The sequence below is a fragment of the Sus scrofa genome, chromosome 15 (genome assembly GCF_054392235.1).
Source record: "Sus scrofa isolate SSC_HxYL_T2T_F1_AM1 chromosome 15, Sscrofa_HxYL_maternal_Yorkshire_Landrace_v2.0, whole genome shotgun sequence".
NCBI lineage: Eukaryota > Metazoa > Chordata > Mammalia > Artiodactyla > Suidae > Sus > Sus scrofa.
Genome location: NC_139397.1, coordinates 31,568,729 through 31,584,295, shown reverse-complemented (window position 1 = coordinate 31,584,295; position 15,567 = coordinate 31,568,729). Strand labels below are relative to the sequence as shown.

At 48.5% G+C, this 15,567-nt stretch overlaps 1 protein-coding gene across 10 annotated transcripts in view; it reads left to right on the top strand.

Moving 5' to 3' along the window:
• The window catches only part of MGAT5 (alpha-1,6-mannosylglycoprotein 6-beta-N-acetylglucosaminyltransferase), a 372,876-nt gene that overhangs the window by 348,535 nt on the left and 8,774 nt on the right, over positions 1-15,567 (top strand). For all 10 annotated transcript variants that reach the window (XM_021075187.2, XM_021075189.2, XM_021075184.2 and 7 more), the window contains 2 exons: positions 3,619-3,693; positions 11,878-12,035. In XM_021075187.2, the coding sequence (XP_020930846.1) occupies positions 3,619-3,693; positions 11,878-12,035 (233 nt within the window). The remainder of the gene's footprint in view (positions 1-3,618; positions 3,694-11,877; positions 12,036-15,567) is intronic.

The window sequence follows — 15,567 nt, the reverse complement described above, 5'->3', positions numbered from 1 at the left end:
GCTAGAACTGAGAAGTACAATATCAAAAATGAACTCTTTCTGTGGGCTTATCAGCAGAATCTACACAGTACAGGAAAATAATCAGTGAAGTTAAAGACTTGTTAATAGGAATTATTGAAATTAGAGAGCAAAGAACAAGATTAAAAATGAGCATATAAGATCTGTGGAATGATATCAGGTGGCCTAGCTTATGTGTAATTGGAATCTCAGAGGAGAGGATGGCCAGAAGAAATAGCTGTGGAAAGATATTGGCTAAGAATTTTCTGAAATTAATGAACCATATAATGAATGATAACAATCTACGGATCCTAAGATCTCGGTGAAGCCCATGCAGGGTATATATGGAGAAAAACACACTCGGATGCATCATAGCCAAACCACCAAAAATAAAAGATAGGGAAAATAATCTTGAAAGCTGCCAGAGAAAAATATATTAGATTCAGGAGAATAACAATATGAAAGGCCACTAACTTCTCAGGAGAAATAATGGGGACCATAAAAGGGTCTGCAGGAGCCAGGATGCATAGGGCCTTTAAGCCACAATAAGGGGAGTCCCCATCGTGGCTCAGCAGTAATGAACCCAACTAGTATCCATGAGGATGCAGGTTCGATCCCTGGTCCCACTCAGTGGGTTAAGGATCTGGCTTTGTTGTGAGCTGTGGCATAGGTCTCAGACATGGCTTGGACTCCACATTGCTGTGGCTGTGGTGTAGGCTGCCAGCTGCAGCTCTGATTCAACCCCTAGCCTGGAAACTTAACATATGCCACAAGTGCGACCCTAAAAAGAAAAAAACAATAATAATAAGCCATGATAGGGATTCTGGATTTTATTCTAAGCATGATGGGTAGTTTTGAGCATGGGAATGACATTTGAAGTCATCAAGAGAAACTACATGAAGTAGCTGACTTAAAACTCTAGTAGATGGAGGAGGAAGGATTCAATCCCTGGTCTTCTGGTGCCTTCTAAGACCATTTTTCATTGAACGACACCAAACCACCTGTCACGTGGGACCATAAAGGGGTTGACTGAATTCCGAGAGCTGTTCCCTCTCGACTTGGAATGCTGAGTGATGCTAGAGGAGACAGGAAATCCCACCAGAAGGGATAAGCAACAGTCCTTTTCCATGAAGCAGGATGACCAAGCACACTCCCCCCGCTTCTCCACAACCAGCCCCACTTGGGATTCTCAGTGACTGGCGTGATTTCAACATTCCCTTTCATTTCAGCCTCAAAGAGGCCTTCACTTGTTCCTGAGGATTGTCATGCATAAAACTCTCTCTCTCTCTCTCTCTCTCTCTCTCTCTCACACACACACACACACACACACACACATACAATCTGTGTAGTAACTCCAATATCAGAGGTATCCACTACTCGTTATTCCTAAAGCCAGGGTCTGTAGAGCTTTCCCACACACAGCACCGTCCACACCAGGATGGCTCATAGAACTCCCTGGCAGTGGTGGCTTAAGAATACAATTTTTTTTTTTTCTTTTCTTGTATAGGAAAATTGGCTCCTTATCTTTTAAAACAGTGCATTGGACACAAAGCAATTAGCGAGTCAGTATCCCTTTGGTTCTACTGGGGTTGGTCAGTAGAAGAACACAGGAAGAGCCATTTTTCTATATTTGTTGTATGAGCCCTTTGAGTTAATTCCCTTTCATTTCTAATGGATGCCGTTTGAAATATGTTGTAGGAATGACCATTAAGTATTCAGTATGCTTCCCACCACGTAACTGGATCTGATGATTGCGTGATAGATGGCCACCAATGTTTGTCTCACTCTAGAAATTCTACGTATCTCCTTATCAATGATCCCAGTATGCCAAATCCTCTGTTGTTGGTCTTTTTGTTGGTGGTAGTTTTGTTCCTTCTTATCTTTCCACATAGATATGGAAGGAAACACATGTCTAGGTCAATTAGAGAAAGCTCCTGGAATCACCCATGGATTAAGTCAATAAATATTCCTTGAAAGAAAAGAAAAATTCTACCTTTGGTATATAGGACTGTGGGTTAGAGAAGGCACAGCAAGTGAAAAGCTTGAGATGAGAAGATGCAGGACTGGAGTATGTAAGTCAGTGAAAGTATTTTGAGCTCTTCTGGGGTGAATATCTAGGAGCAAAAGGACCTCGGTTCAAGCAACATGGTCCTGCCCTGATACTACAGTACTTACAGCTCAGCCTCTTTTGGCTCTGTCTGGATGAATGTGGGCAGGGATGGCTGAGGTACAGCCTCTGTGATGTGTCATCTAATTATTCATTTGAGGATGTGTTATGAAATTAGCAATCATGGTTGAAGAAGGTGTCAAATGGAATGTGAATCAACAGACACAGGAAACAGGAGAGGAGGCCTGGAGACCAACTGCTTGGCTGCCCTCAGAGGGGTGTCTTCTTTGTCAGTTGTCTGATTTTCAGCAGACTTCAAATCACGGCTGTCCAGGTCTCCACCCTGTGAATTTGAGACAGGCAGGTATAGACTTAAGAGGGAGATGGTGAATGTTATGACAAATGTTCTTGGGCTCTCTGAAGCTCTAACAAGCTGTCTTGCTGCTGGTTTTCTCCCTCAGGAAATTTCCATTTCAGATTGGTAATGCAAGCTGGCTGCCCCTAAGACATAGGTCTCAGTGCTGGCACAGGCATTGCAGAGCACCAGCCCACTTTCCCCCCACCCCCACCCCCTGCCTGGGTATTGATTAAACTGCCTCCCTCACTCCAGTGAAGCACCTTCTATATTTCTTGCTACCCTCAAATGAAGTCTAGGCTCCTCAGAGGCGAAATTGCAAGGCTTTTGTGATAATCTGGTGAGCTGTCTCACCAGCTGCCATAATCCTAGTTCTCTCCCCCTCTGTCCTTCTTTCCTGTCTAGTCTCCCACCGTTGGCTCCACTTGGAACATCTTCCCCATCGTGGCCCTCTTCAGTCTTGGCTTACTGGAATCACAGCTGGCCTTAAAAGCCCAGCATGAGCGGAAGTTGGCCCTGACCTCCTAGCCACCTAGGACCCGCTAGCTGAATTCCCTGTGATCCTTAACCACTCTGTTTTTGCACCATGAATTCTTGGGGTACAGGCTTACCTATTAATACAAAATAAAGCTTTTGTCACTGTCATGGGTCCTTAAGCCTCTCATTTTCAGGTCAGGGAGCATGCATGACTCACCAGATGTTTGTGGTTCCAGCATGTGCCAGGATGCTCAGCACCAGGAGGCAGACAACCCAACAGCCATATAGCCCCTGCCCCATGGAGCTTACACTCTAACTAGGGACACTCCCCCACATTTTACTGAATGCCTACCATGTGTTAGACACTGGACTAAGCACTTTGCTTTTCTCCTCTGTCGTCTTCACCACAGCTTCCAAGAGGTGTGGGTTTTTCTTATCACCATTTTATGCGTGAAGAACCTGAGGCTCAAGAGATGTGAGGTAATTTGCTCAGGGTCCCACAACTGATAAGGAGCAGAGCGAGGTTGTAAAGCCAGGTCTGCTGACTTCCAGGTTCATAGTCTCAGCCCCTCACAAGGCCGGCTGCCTTCAGGTTTTGGCACCTGAGTGTGGGCAAGTCAGCGGAGTCTGGTTAAGTGTGCTGCATCGTCCTCTTTCCTGATGCCTTTTTGTGCTTCTGCAGATTGAACCGTACATGCCGTATGAATTCACATGTGAGGGGATGCTCCAGAGAATCAACGCCTTCATCGAGAAGCAGGTAAGGCTCCTCAGAAGGCCCCCGTCCTGCCGTGTCCGGCTTCCCATTACCCCAGAGGACTCTGGCGAACAGCGAAGAGCTCACCATGTTTCTGTGGTTATTGCCCTGCTTTGGAGAACTCCACAAGTGAGGTCAGGGCTTCTTGAAATTCTAAAGTATGAACTGTCATGGTCACCCAAAGGCATCAGTCTGTCCTTGGGCTAAGAATGTTCTCTATGATGGTGGAAGGACAAATGGATACTTAAGGGAGGGTCTGAAAGGTCAAGATAAAAATGTCCTTCCCCCACAGACCTGTGCCCTGTGGCTCTAGGGGCCTCACACAGACTTGGGTGCAGAGGGGGCCAGAGACACGGCTCCAGATGTTCAGTGACTCTAAATATGTTAGGACTCTTTCATAGTCTTTCAAACATTTTTAAAATAGGACCGACCCCTTTTCAAATGAAACTTTACATAAAACCCAAGTATATAAAACAGATGAAAGCTTCACTTCCAAAGCAGGAAAGGGTTCTCAGGGTCCCTCCACCCCCAGCAGAGTTGGGAAACTATGCCTTGTCCTCATAGATGTAAAGGCCAAAAGTGTCATTGTCACCATTTGGTAACATTTTAATTTCTTAGGCTTCAAAAGCAACACAGAACTAGAAATAGGCAGGCTGAGAACCCCCGTGGGCCGGGGGATATGAACTCCTTGACCAGATGCCAGAAATAAGGGGCCCTTCTAAAAGGGCAAAGCAGACAGAGCATCTTGGGACGATCAAGGGATCTTGACACAGTAGGGGATGAGGACTCTAAACGCTGAAAGCAGAAATGGCGTGTTGGAAGTGGAAGTCGGCGCAGATTATAGGCCAAGGCAGTTTTCAAAGGAAAGATTTGAGGCCACAGACTCTGGTGAGCAGCAGACAACCCTGAGTACAGCTGCGGGACAGAGGCTTCGGGGAGCCATGTCTGATGTTCTGAATTTTTGTTACCGGCAAGAGGGACAGCAGTGTATCCAGCTCCCTGGTCCCAGCCCCACTGCCAGGACTTCCTAGTTGTGTGACTTGGACGTGTTAGTTTCTTCCCCTTTAAAATGAAGATTATGATAGAAGCTGATGTGAGGAGCAAATGAGCTGATGCACATGCAGTGCTTAGAACAGGGCCGACACGTGGTGCTCAGCATTAATGCAGATAAAGACAGACTACCTCTGTTGATGATTTGATACATTATACATAATTGTGTAATATTCTTGTGCATTATTATATAACATATTTTACAAGATTACTCACCAGACCTTACCCCCAAGAGCTGAGCATTTAAATCACTGTCTCACTCTTTATATGACCCCCAACTTAAGCATGCCATTAGCATCATCCTAGCTCCAGCAGCCCTTTACGTACAGCAGACTTTATGGCAGCATGTTCTGGTGCACTAGCTCATTTATCTTCACAGTAACCCTGGGAAGGGGCAATCATCACCCCATTCTCTGGATAACGGGGATGGAGGCTCGGTCACAGGGAATCAGGGTTTGAAGCTGGTTTGGTCTGAGCCCAGGCCAGCAGTGTTGCTGGGGCCTCAGGTGAGGGCAATTGGCCCAGAGCTCTTCTTCCCATTTCTTTGTCCTCAAGGAGCTTCTGGTTCTTCCTGAAGGTGCAGACGGAGCTGCTGGGCTTCTCCTGCCCATGGGATTTAACACATTCCAGGTTTTACAACCCTCCCCGGAAGCTGAACTCTGACCAGGACCCCTCCAGCTGCTTCCAGAACCCACTTCCTCCTTTCCCATCTCCACTTCCGCTCAGGAAAAACAGTTACTCACTGCCACGTACAGAAGACTCTTTATCACATTTAGTTGAAGGCTTTCTTTCTTCTCTAAGACTCTTGAATCCCAGCCAGTCCTTAGAAGTTCTCACGTTCCCTGGTCTCTGGGAATCTTGGTTTCCTTTCAGACATAACGGTTCCGTTCCCCAAGTAGACCTTGGCAAAGGCCCCGTGATGCAGGGCCACATCCTGCTTGTTGCCCTGTCTATGCCAGTGCCTAGCCCCCTGCCCGAGGCGGAGTAGGTACACCAAAGCTGAAGAGTCAGTACGTGAATGAGAAGGCACTTGAGTGCCAGGGACCAGGAGGCTCACCTTGGTCCTTCTGATGTGGAAGGCATGCTGCGAACATTGGCTTCTGGAGAACATGCTCGTGAACCTGCCCTTTCACACTCCCTCCTGGGTCTAGATTGTTTTATGCAGAGCTCTATGGTGCATAGAAATCCAGGGATTTCTTTTTCCCCTGCTCTTGTTTTTCATACATCTGCTCTACAAATATTTGTCAGCTGGAAGGGGCTGCAGACTGTGCTGGGTGTTGGGGAAGAAGATGGTCCGAGGTTGAGTGCCTGTCCTCAGGTAGCTTCAAGGTTCCCAGAGGAGCTGGTCAAGTCCACAGGCAATTCTGCTGCCATGCGTTATGGCCCATCCTAACGACCACCCCAGATGCTTTGGGAATCACGTAACTTGGGCTCCAGGGAGGGAAGGGAGAGTCTGTAGGGAAGCATTTTGCAGGACATGAGGCTCGAAGGCAAAGTGGGGGTACAGAGCGGTCAAGATGCAAAAACCTGGAGGGAAACAGAGAAATGGTGGTGAATTATTGGAAGTTTAGCTACGATGGAAAGGAAAGATGATGGAGAGATGGGATTGGAGGAAGAGCCACACTGGGAAAAGATGCCGAGGCTCTGCTGAAGAATTCAGATTTGATGCTAAAATCAGGAGGAGGCTAAAGAGAGGTTCTAAGCCAGCACTGAGGCAGAAATGCTGTCAGATTGGGTGGGGTTTTTTGGTTTGTTTGCTTTGTCTGTTTGTTTTGCACCCACGGTATATGGAAGTTCCCAGGCTGGGGGTTGAATCAGAGCTGCAGCTGCCAGCCTACATCACAGCCACAGCAACGCAGAATCTAGGCTACATCTGCGACCTACACCGAAGCTCACAGCAATGCTGGATCCTTAACCCACTGAACAAGGCCAGGAATTGAACCTGCATCTTCATGGATACTAGTCTGGTTCATAACCTGCTGAGCCACAACAGGAACTCCCAAATTAGTTTTAGAAAAGTCACCCTAGGAATCTTATGTTTGGCACATTTCTTTTTTTTTTTTTTTTTTTTTTTTTGGTCTTTTTGTCTTTTTGCCATTTCTTGGGCCGCTCCCACGGCATATGGAGGTTCCCAGGCTAGGGGTCGAATCGGAGCTGTAGCCACCGGCCTACGCCAGAGCCACAGCAATGTGGGATCCGAGCCGCGTCTGCGACCTACACCACAGCTCACGGCAACACCGGATCCTTAACCCACTGAGCAAGGGCAGGGACCGAACCCGCAACCTCATGGTTCCTAGTCGGATTCGTTAACCACTGCGCCACAACGGGAACTCCCCCGTGGCACATTTCTTATCCAGCCTTCTCTCAGTGCTGATAAATGAGCAATAAAGGGGCCTATCTGAGTTTACCCCAGGCCTCTATGGAGGGTTTCTCAAAGCCATAATGTTCCCCAAACTCCAGAGGGAAATAAGGAAACCAAGACCCTATGGGTTCACAGACTCAGTCTTTTGCCTCCAACGATTAGCTTCAGGCTCTATTATTTTAGAGCTTGGGGTGTTCGTTATTTTTGCAGCTAAAAGAATAATCTTCAAAGAGCAGTGCCAGGAGAGAGGCTGTTTCTGGTATGAACAGGAAAGCCTCAAGCTCCAAGGGGTGGTGGCAGCACACGCTTCCTGTCTCTTAAACTGCAGGCACACCACAGCCCTAATTAGGCTGATCTGTGCCTTCAGAGTCCTCTGTGTGATCTGCTGAGGGAATAAGGAAGCTTTTATCCCAGAACCCTTTCAAGGTTGTCTACCATGCTCGCCCCAGGCAGCAGGAGCCAGAGGAAGCCAATTGACAGCAATTGAGAAACCCCAGGCTTCAGTGTACACTCTGAGCGATTGACAGCAGGAAATCTACCCCACCAGCCTGGGCAGCGCCCAGTAGGAAAGAATCCTGGCTTTAGGGAAACCACCCGATTTTCCCCTTAATGCCCCTCCCCCCCACACCAAATCGTTGATTTGCATTGCACGCCCTCTTATATCGTCTCTCTCAAAGAGGCTTTCTCTCCAGCATCCGGAGTTGGGCCCAAGGAGAAAATCTCTTACAATCTAAGATAACGACCTGAGTCATAACCTGAGTGTGTTTAGGCCTGTTGAGGTTCTCATTATGCATTTTGTGGGAAAGACACTGGTATTTGCCCCAGGCCAGAGAGTGGAGCAGGTTCTTTTGGAGGAATGATGATGTTCAGATTGGTATCTGAAAACCATACATAGGTTCTTCAACCCTGTTTTCTACTTCCTGTAAAGACCTTTCAATACTATACAGGATGCTTGTGCTCAGATGATTTTGCCAAGAACTGTGTAATTGATGTGAAAAGCACTCTGGAGATGTGGAGGGAAGAGGAGTTAACTCCCAGAGCTGTAGTGGAATCAGCTTCAGCTCCTGGGGACTCTGGCTCTCCAGGGCCCATCCTGAACTCCGTGGAGGCCTGTTCGAGATGCAAGGACAAGCCTGGTAGAGAATCTGGATAGTCCAGAGGAGGGGGAAGGGTGGAAGTGCCACATTGCAGGGAACGAGGGAGAGGAATCGGGGGGAAGCTTGGCAGCCGCTGTACTGTTTTGAAAAATCAGTGGCCCCTGTCGGCTCAGCCATTCCTGAACCCAGAGATGCTGGGTGGGTAATGCTGATGCTCGGGACCCTGGTGTCCGGCAGCCAGCTTCACATCCTGGCTCTGCCCCCTCTCTCTCTGTGACCTCTCTGTGTGGTTTCCTTTTCTGGGCAATGGGGATATTGCTACCTATCCCATAGCTGGTGGAGGAATCAATAGATGACTACATGCTTAAGGCTAAGAACAGTACCTGGCACAGAGTAGGTCCTCTGAAAGCCTTAACTACTTGCCGCTGCAGGAGCAGAGAAACTAACTGGGCTGTGTTTTTTTTGTTGTTGTTTGTTTGTTTGTTTGTTTTTTTATTTTCCCACTGTACAGCAAGGGGGTCAGGTTATCCTTACATGTATACATTGTAATTACAGTTTTTCCCCCACCCTTTCTTCTGTTGCAACATGAGTATCTAGACATAGTTCTCAATGCTATTCAGCAGGATCTCCTTGTAAATCTATTCTAGGTTGTGTCTGATAGGCTGTGTTTTTTAAAACAGCTTCATTGAGGTATAATTTACAAACTCTAAAATTCACTCCATGTAAGTGTACAATTCAGCAAATTTTTTTAGTAAATTGATAGAATTGTGTAATTACTGCCACAACTAGTTTTATAACATTTCCATCACCCCCAAAAGCTCTTTTGTGCCTATATGCAGTCAATCCTATCTTGCTCCCCCAGCCGCAAAAAAGCACTGAGCTGTGTTCTGTCTCTGTAGATTTTCCTTCTCTGGGGATTTCTCAGCATAATGTTTATGAAGTTCATGCACATGGTAGCTTGTGTCAATACTTCTTTCCTTTGTCATTGCTGAATAGTATTCCAGTGTATGGATAGACTGCAGTTTATTTACCCATTCTTCGGTTGATGGACATTTGGGTTATTTCCACCTTTTGGCTACTGTGAGGCAATGAGTTCTGCCTTGAACATTTGCATGCATGTGGATGTTTGCTTTTGTTTCTCCCAGTGGACTCCTAGTGGTAAAAGATATGGAATGTGGGGGGTTTAGCCTAACTCTTTCCAGAATGATCTTGTTGGCTTGTTGATCTAGAAAGATCATCATAGAGATTAATCACCACAGCCACCTTATGTCTTGCCCCCTGGAAACACAAATTCATATCCAGTGCTGGGAATCAGCCTCAGAGGCCACCAGTGGACAGAGTTCACCCCTTCTGAGGACAGCACAGGCTGAAAATGATGGGTAGCAGCAGGCAACTGAACTGTGTTTAATCCAGTCAGTCACGGTGTATTGGACACTTTTTCTGTGCTTGACCCTGGATTTCCCAGCTATAACATAAATAACACATGTTTCCCTTACCCTTCACATAGCTGGCTTGAACTTAGCCCCAACTCTAATTCCCTGACCTTGAACCTACCTACCCACCCCCCCTTTTTTTTTTTTGCAAATTCATGACCTTACTTCCATTAGATCCTATCTTCTTCCTTCCAGGCAATGTCTGTTTCCACAGAAACCTATTTGCACCTGATATGTCATAGACATAGTAACTCAGTGGTGTGGCCAGATCTCCACTCTGGGAGTAGAGGGCTCATGGACAAGATCCTATCACATACAACCCAGAGAGAGGGACAAGGCAGCCCCTCCACATAGCGCTTCTCTCCTAGGGAACAGCCACACTCCTGCCCCAACCTCAGTCTTCTCTAGCGCTTTCGATATTTGGTGAATAACATTTTCTACATGCTGTTTCTACCTAGGCTTTGTTACAAAGGCAACATCCTTTTTCACCATATGTTGCGTTCATTGGTCCAGAACATTAATTTTTCTCAAAATTTGTTGATTAATAAATCTTACAGTTACTGCAAGAAAATTTCATAGTCAGGCAAATTTAGGGAAATTTGGTGACTGGTTGAAATAATTGTTAGGAATACATATGTCCTGTGCTTTATGTGGGCTCGTTAAAATTACTGTTTATGTCTCTTCTCTTGGTTGGAATGTTACCCTTTTCTACTTCTAGTCTCCAAGCCTCAGGATGCCAAAACTATTCAATGCATTTCAACAGCTTTTTATCGAGCACCAATTATTTGCAAAGCACCATGTTTATGATAAGCCACTAACTCCTATTTAGCCTACAAAACCCAGCCCAAAAGTCCCTATTCACTGGAAGCCTTTTCTGATTGCTACCCTTACCCCTCTTCCTTTCCCCAGAGTTACTTCTCTCTCTCCTCTCAGTGGCCTTTGCATCCTGTTTGGACATCTATTTTGTACTATTCTGTAATTTTGTCGGACTCTCTTACTAGGCTGAGCCTTTGAGCCCAGAGACTGTCTCAACCACATGCATATTTCCAGCACCCAGAGCATAACAGTCACTTGTCAAGTTCTGAATGAAATGCATGAGAGGACCTTCAAAGCCACCATATGACAAAAGCATTTCATGGAGGTTTGCTGGACAATGATGCGTGGGTCTGGTCTGAGGCCATTCTCTGTCTCCTGCACTGTTGTGTAGCTTCCTAAGCATCTCTCCATCTCTGCTTCTGCTCCTACCTTCTGCTCTCAGCTCATCAGATTCTGTCACTCCTCTGCCCAGAACTCTCCAGTGGCTTTCATCTCACTCCAAGGAAAAAAACTAAGGCTTTATGTGGGCTCCCACAGCCCTGGGTGCTCCCAGATCCCACTTCCTCCTACTTCCAGCCACCAACAAGCATGTGCTGTTCAGGCTGCCTGGAACTCCCTGCCCCTCCTGGGACCTGCTCGCTGCTCCGTTGTCAGAGTCTTCCATCCTGGTTTGCCTCTACCCGCTCCGTCCTTCCCAAGTGCTCAGGTGACACACTCCCTCCCTTCCTCGGGTCTTTTCAGGAATGGTACCCTCTCAGTGATGCCTTATCTGGACACCTCTTCCCCGCCAGTCTCTATTGCTTTTCTTCACTTCATTCTTATTTGGAGCAGTTACCACCTTTTAATATATTACATATCTTTACTTATTTTGTTTCTCTTACTCCCTCACTGAATACAAGCTCTATAAAGGCAGGTGTTTTGGTTCCTCTTCTTTGGTCACCAAGTCGCCCCTAAGGGCCTATCTTTGCGGGGGTACCAGGTTACTTCCCATCCCATCACACATCCTCAGACTGTGTCTCGAGCTGTTAAATCTGTGTGTTGTCATTGTTGGTTGAAAACAATGACACACCATTCATGCCCTCTATTAAGACCACATGGAAAGTGTCTTTGGAATTAGGGCAGAGGAAAGAGGACAGCCAGTCAAGGGCAGAGGTTCTAAATAGCTTGATACCATCATCGTGGATGCTGATATGAATGAATAGCCCCCATTGCCAGCCAGTGCTATCTATGCACGGGAAGCTGGTGGGTAGGGAGGTGATGACCTGGGCCAGGCCGAGTTCTAGCTGAGCCAGGTTCCAACCCATGTCTGACCCCCGCCTCCCGCCCCTCACTGCTCTCTCATTGCCAGGGGTGTCCCTTTGGTGGGACTGCTAGGGATGCCCCACTCACACCCCTGGTCCCCTGACTGATGGTTTCCTTGTCATTGCAGGATTTTTGCCACGGGCAAGTGATGTGGCCGCCCCTCAGTGCCCTGCAAGTGAAGCTTGCGGAGCCCGGGCAGTCCTGCAAGCAGGTGTGTCAGGAGAACCAGCTCATCTGCGAACCTTCCTTCTTCCAGCATCTCAACAAGGACAAGGACATGCTGAAGTAAGTGCTAGGGCACGGGAAGGGCTGGCTCAGCCCCCGGCTCGCCTCCCGGTTAGAGCTGGGTTGAGAGGGACGAGGATCTCATTTCTAGGCTTGTGGGCTGGTGGAGGAAGACAAGGAAAGGGGAGCAGGTTACAGCGTAACACCCCACACACACCCAGAGTGAGTTGGCCCAGCATTTGTATTGTTAGGTAAAGTCACCTGGCCTGCTAATATATTTTGGAATTTCAGTGGGGGTGTGGGATTTGCGTAAAGGAATGCCAAGTCAGGGCTTTGAGATGGTGGGCGGTGCTCATAATGTTGTCCCCAGAACCACAAGCATGGGCAGAGCAGCCCTGAGGTCCCCTGACTACAGCCAGGTCCCCAGATGGCCCCTAGCAAAGTGACAGTCTTGGACCTCGGAGTCAAAAAGGAATGAAAACTATGGGCAGGGAGCTGCCCACAGTGAATTCCCCTGCCTCTTCCCCTCCTGCAGCCCTATTCCCTTTTGCACATTATTCCAGCCCCTTTGGAACAAAGGGCATCTCAGGGGGTGTGAACAGGCCTGGATCTGCCAGGTCCCTGTGTTGGAAGGGGACTCAGGGTGTCAGGTCAGAGCGCACTGGAGTGGGTGGGGGCTTCTGTATTGCTGGCATTTTTCCCCTCATGCTACTTGCATTACTTTCAGTGATGCCACCCATTCCCTTCGCAGTGGCTTTTTGAGTTTGGTATTTGCAGTTTCCAGATTTCCACGTGAGGCTTCTTCTGGCCTGGGACTCCTGATCCCTGCTCTGATAGTTATTGCACCCACCCTGGGCCACAACCCAGTTAATTACCTGCCACCCCCACCCAACCTTCATAGCTCCCATTAATGTTTTCCCTAAGGGATTGGCCCTGCCAACTCTAGGCCTTCCACAGACCAGTGTCTCTGCCTCAGGCCTGAAGCTTGCCTGTCCCTGTTCTGGTGTCATGCCCCGTTAGAGCGTGGCTGGCCACTGTGCTTATTTGTGCACAGTGGCCTGAGCTGGCCTGGTCCTGCCTGTAAGTCTCATTAGCCTCAGGTGTGGTATAAAACCCTCTTTCGAGAGAGCGCATGACCTCCAGCATCTCGCCTGCAAGGATGCTCCCCTGAATAGGGATGTTAAGGGCTGCTGGTTTCTCACGTTCTTCTCATGGGAAGACCACATTCACAGGCCCCTCAATTCCACCATCAGAGCAGAGGCCAGACCAGCAGAGTCGGTTGGTGGTCTGCCCTGCGGCCACTGAAGTCTTATGAGTGGGACCTCTGGTCAGATGTCTGGGGAGGGCTCCAATGGTGCCAGGGGCTTCCCTCTCCAGAGCACGAGTCCCAAAATTCTAGGTCCAGGAGGAGCTTCCACTTATCCACTTATTCACTTTATAGACAGCTCCCACACCAAGAGTTCCTCTGAGAACCCTGAGGAAATCTGGATTCACTGGGCTAAGACTGCACAACTGTCTAAGTGTAGCCTCTTCCCCCCCCCCGCCCGCTGGAGGAGGAAACCCCGATGAGACCCCTTAATAGCATGAGCCTTCCTGGCCAGGCCAGAAGCAGAGCTCCCGTGTTTGAGGCCTGGCTCACAGGGGCCCAGGCCAGTCCACCCATCTCGGGGTCAAGGGCTTGATCCAGTGGAAGGACAGGGAGGGGAGCCAGTGGACCATTTCTTTGTTCCATCCATTTTCTCACCTGTAAAATGGGCACATCCTGGGTGATGGTGAGATCATGTCCAGCCAGTGGTAAAGACAGAGCCGAATAGCCCATTCTTCCTGAGAGTTTGGGCAGAGGAATTGGCCTGAGGCCACCAGGTCAAATCTAGAAAAGCCAGTGCCCTCTCTGTCCACCCTGTATTCATGCCCAGCCTGGGAGGGAGAGCAGGCCTTGGTGTGGGGTATCCTGCGGCCAGGCCCTGGGCCAAGGGGTTGTTCAACCCACCCACCCTGGTAGTAGATGTGTAGGTTTTCTCCCTAAAAGGCAGCCATGGATGCTAATTTTGCAACAAAGCCGCCTGAAATTAATTCTCCGAACATAAGAGCCCTATTGAATGCCTTGCTTCTGCATTTGTAAATACTGATAATGTTGTAAAAGCCCGGCTCTCTGCCGAGTGCCTCCTCAGTGAGGCAATCCTGGCTTATCCATATTCATGGCCAATTAGCAGCAAGGCTCCTCCAAGCGCTGCTCTTTCTTCTCCAGCTTGGGGCCTGGTTCTCAGTTTAAGCTCCTCTCATCTTTGGGCATCCATGACCTTGAAGAACCACGTGTCCTCACCGTGCAGTATGAATTGACGTGACATAGATCAATCCCTCTGGAGCATCCTGGGCTGTCCACTTGAATGTCAGCTTGAATTGGGGAGGCCGGCAGCTGGGTCTTGGAGCTCCCGTCCAGGCATCCGTGGTGGGACGGATGGCAAGACAGCCATACCCTCCTGTGCACAGAGCATGTGGGATTCAGTTGGGACTTGACCTGACCCAGACCAGGGCTGGAGGGGCCAGAAGCTGGAAGTCCTGGGAAGAGCTAGATTCCATCCACGCTACCATGGCCCAGGGCAGGGAGACCGCCTTCATACTTCTTTTGCTACCTTTTCAAGTCATACCTTCCTCCTCTTCTTTTTTTTTTATTTTTTATTTTTTTTATTTTTGCTTTTTAGGACTGCACCTGTGGCGTATGGAAATTCTCAGGCTAGGAGTCAAATCAGAGCTGCGGCTGCCAGCCTACGCCACAGCAATGTGGGATCCAAGGTGCATCTGCCACCCATGCCACACCTCACAGCAATGCTGGATCCTTAACCCACTGAGCAAGGCCAGGGATCAAACCCACGTCCTCGTGGATATTAGTCGGGTTCGTTACCACTGAGCCACAACGGGAACTCCTCAAATCGTATCTTCTAAAATATTAAATTACTGAGTTTGGGGTGGTTTTTGTTTGAAGAAGAGGAATTTGAAGCCAGGAAGCCTAGACTGTGAGTGCTTTGGCTCCTGTGAAGCGGGGTGGGGGGGCAGCCCTGAGTCAGAGTGGTGACCAGGGAGTTTGGGGAGACATGGATTCGGGGTGATGAGCAGGATAGGGGTGAGGGAGATGGACGCTTGGGCAGGGGGAATGGGAGGAGGAAGACGGGCAGATGGGGTCCTGGGTGGATCTGCATGTGGGAGGGGCGGAAGGCTTCTGTCCTCTCAGGAATCAGGCCACCCGATGGGAAGTTGGGCTTTGCCCTTTTTTTTTTTTTTTTTTTTTTTTATTTTCCCACTGTACAGCAAGGGGGTCAGGTTATCCTTAGATGTATACATTGCAGTTACAGTTTTTTCCCCCACCCTTTCTTCTGTTGCGACATGAGTATCTAGACATAGTTCTCAATGCTACTCAGCAGGATCTCCTTCTAAATCTATTCTAAGTTGTGTCTGATAAGCCCAAGCTCCCGATCCCTCCCACTCCCTCACTCTCCCATCAGGCAACCACAAGTCTCTTCTCCAAGTTCTTCAAAATCTGTAAACTCTGAACCGAGGGCTGAGGAGCCTCAGAAGCCCCTGCTCCCATCCTGCC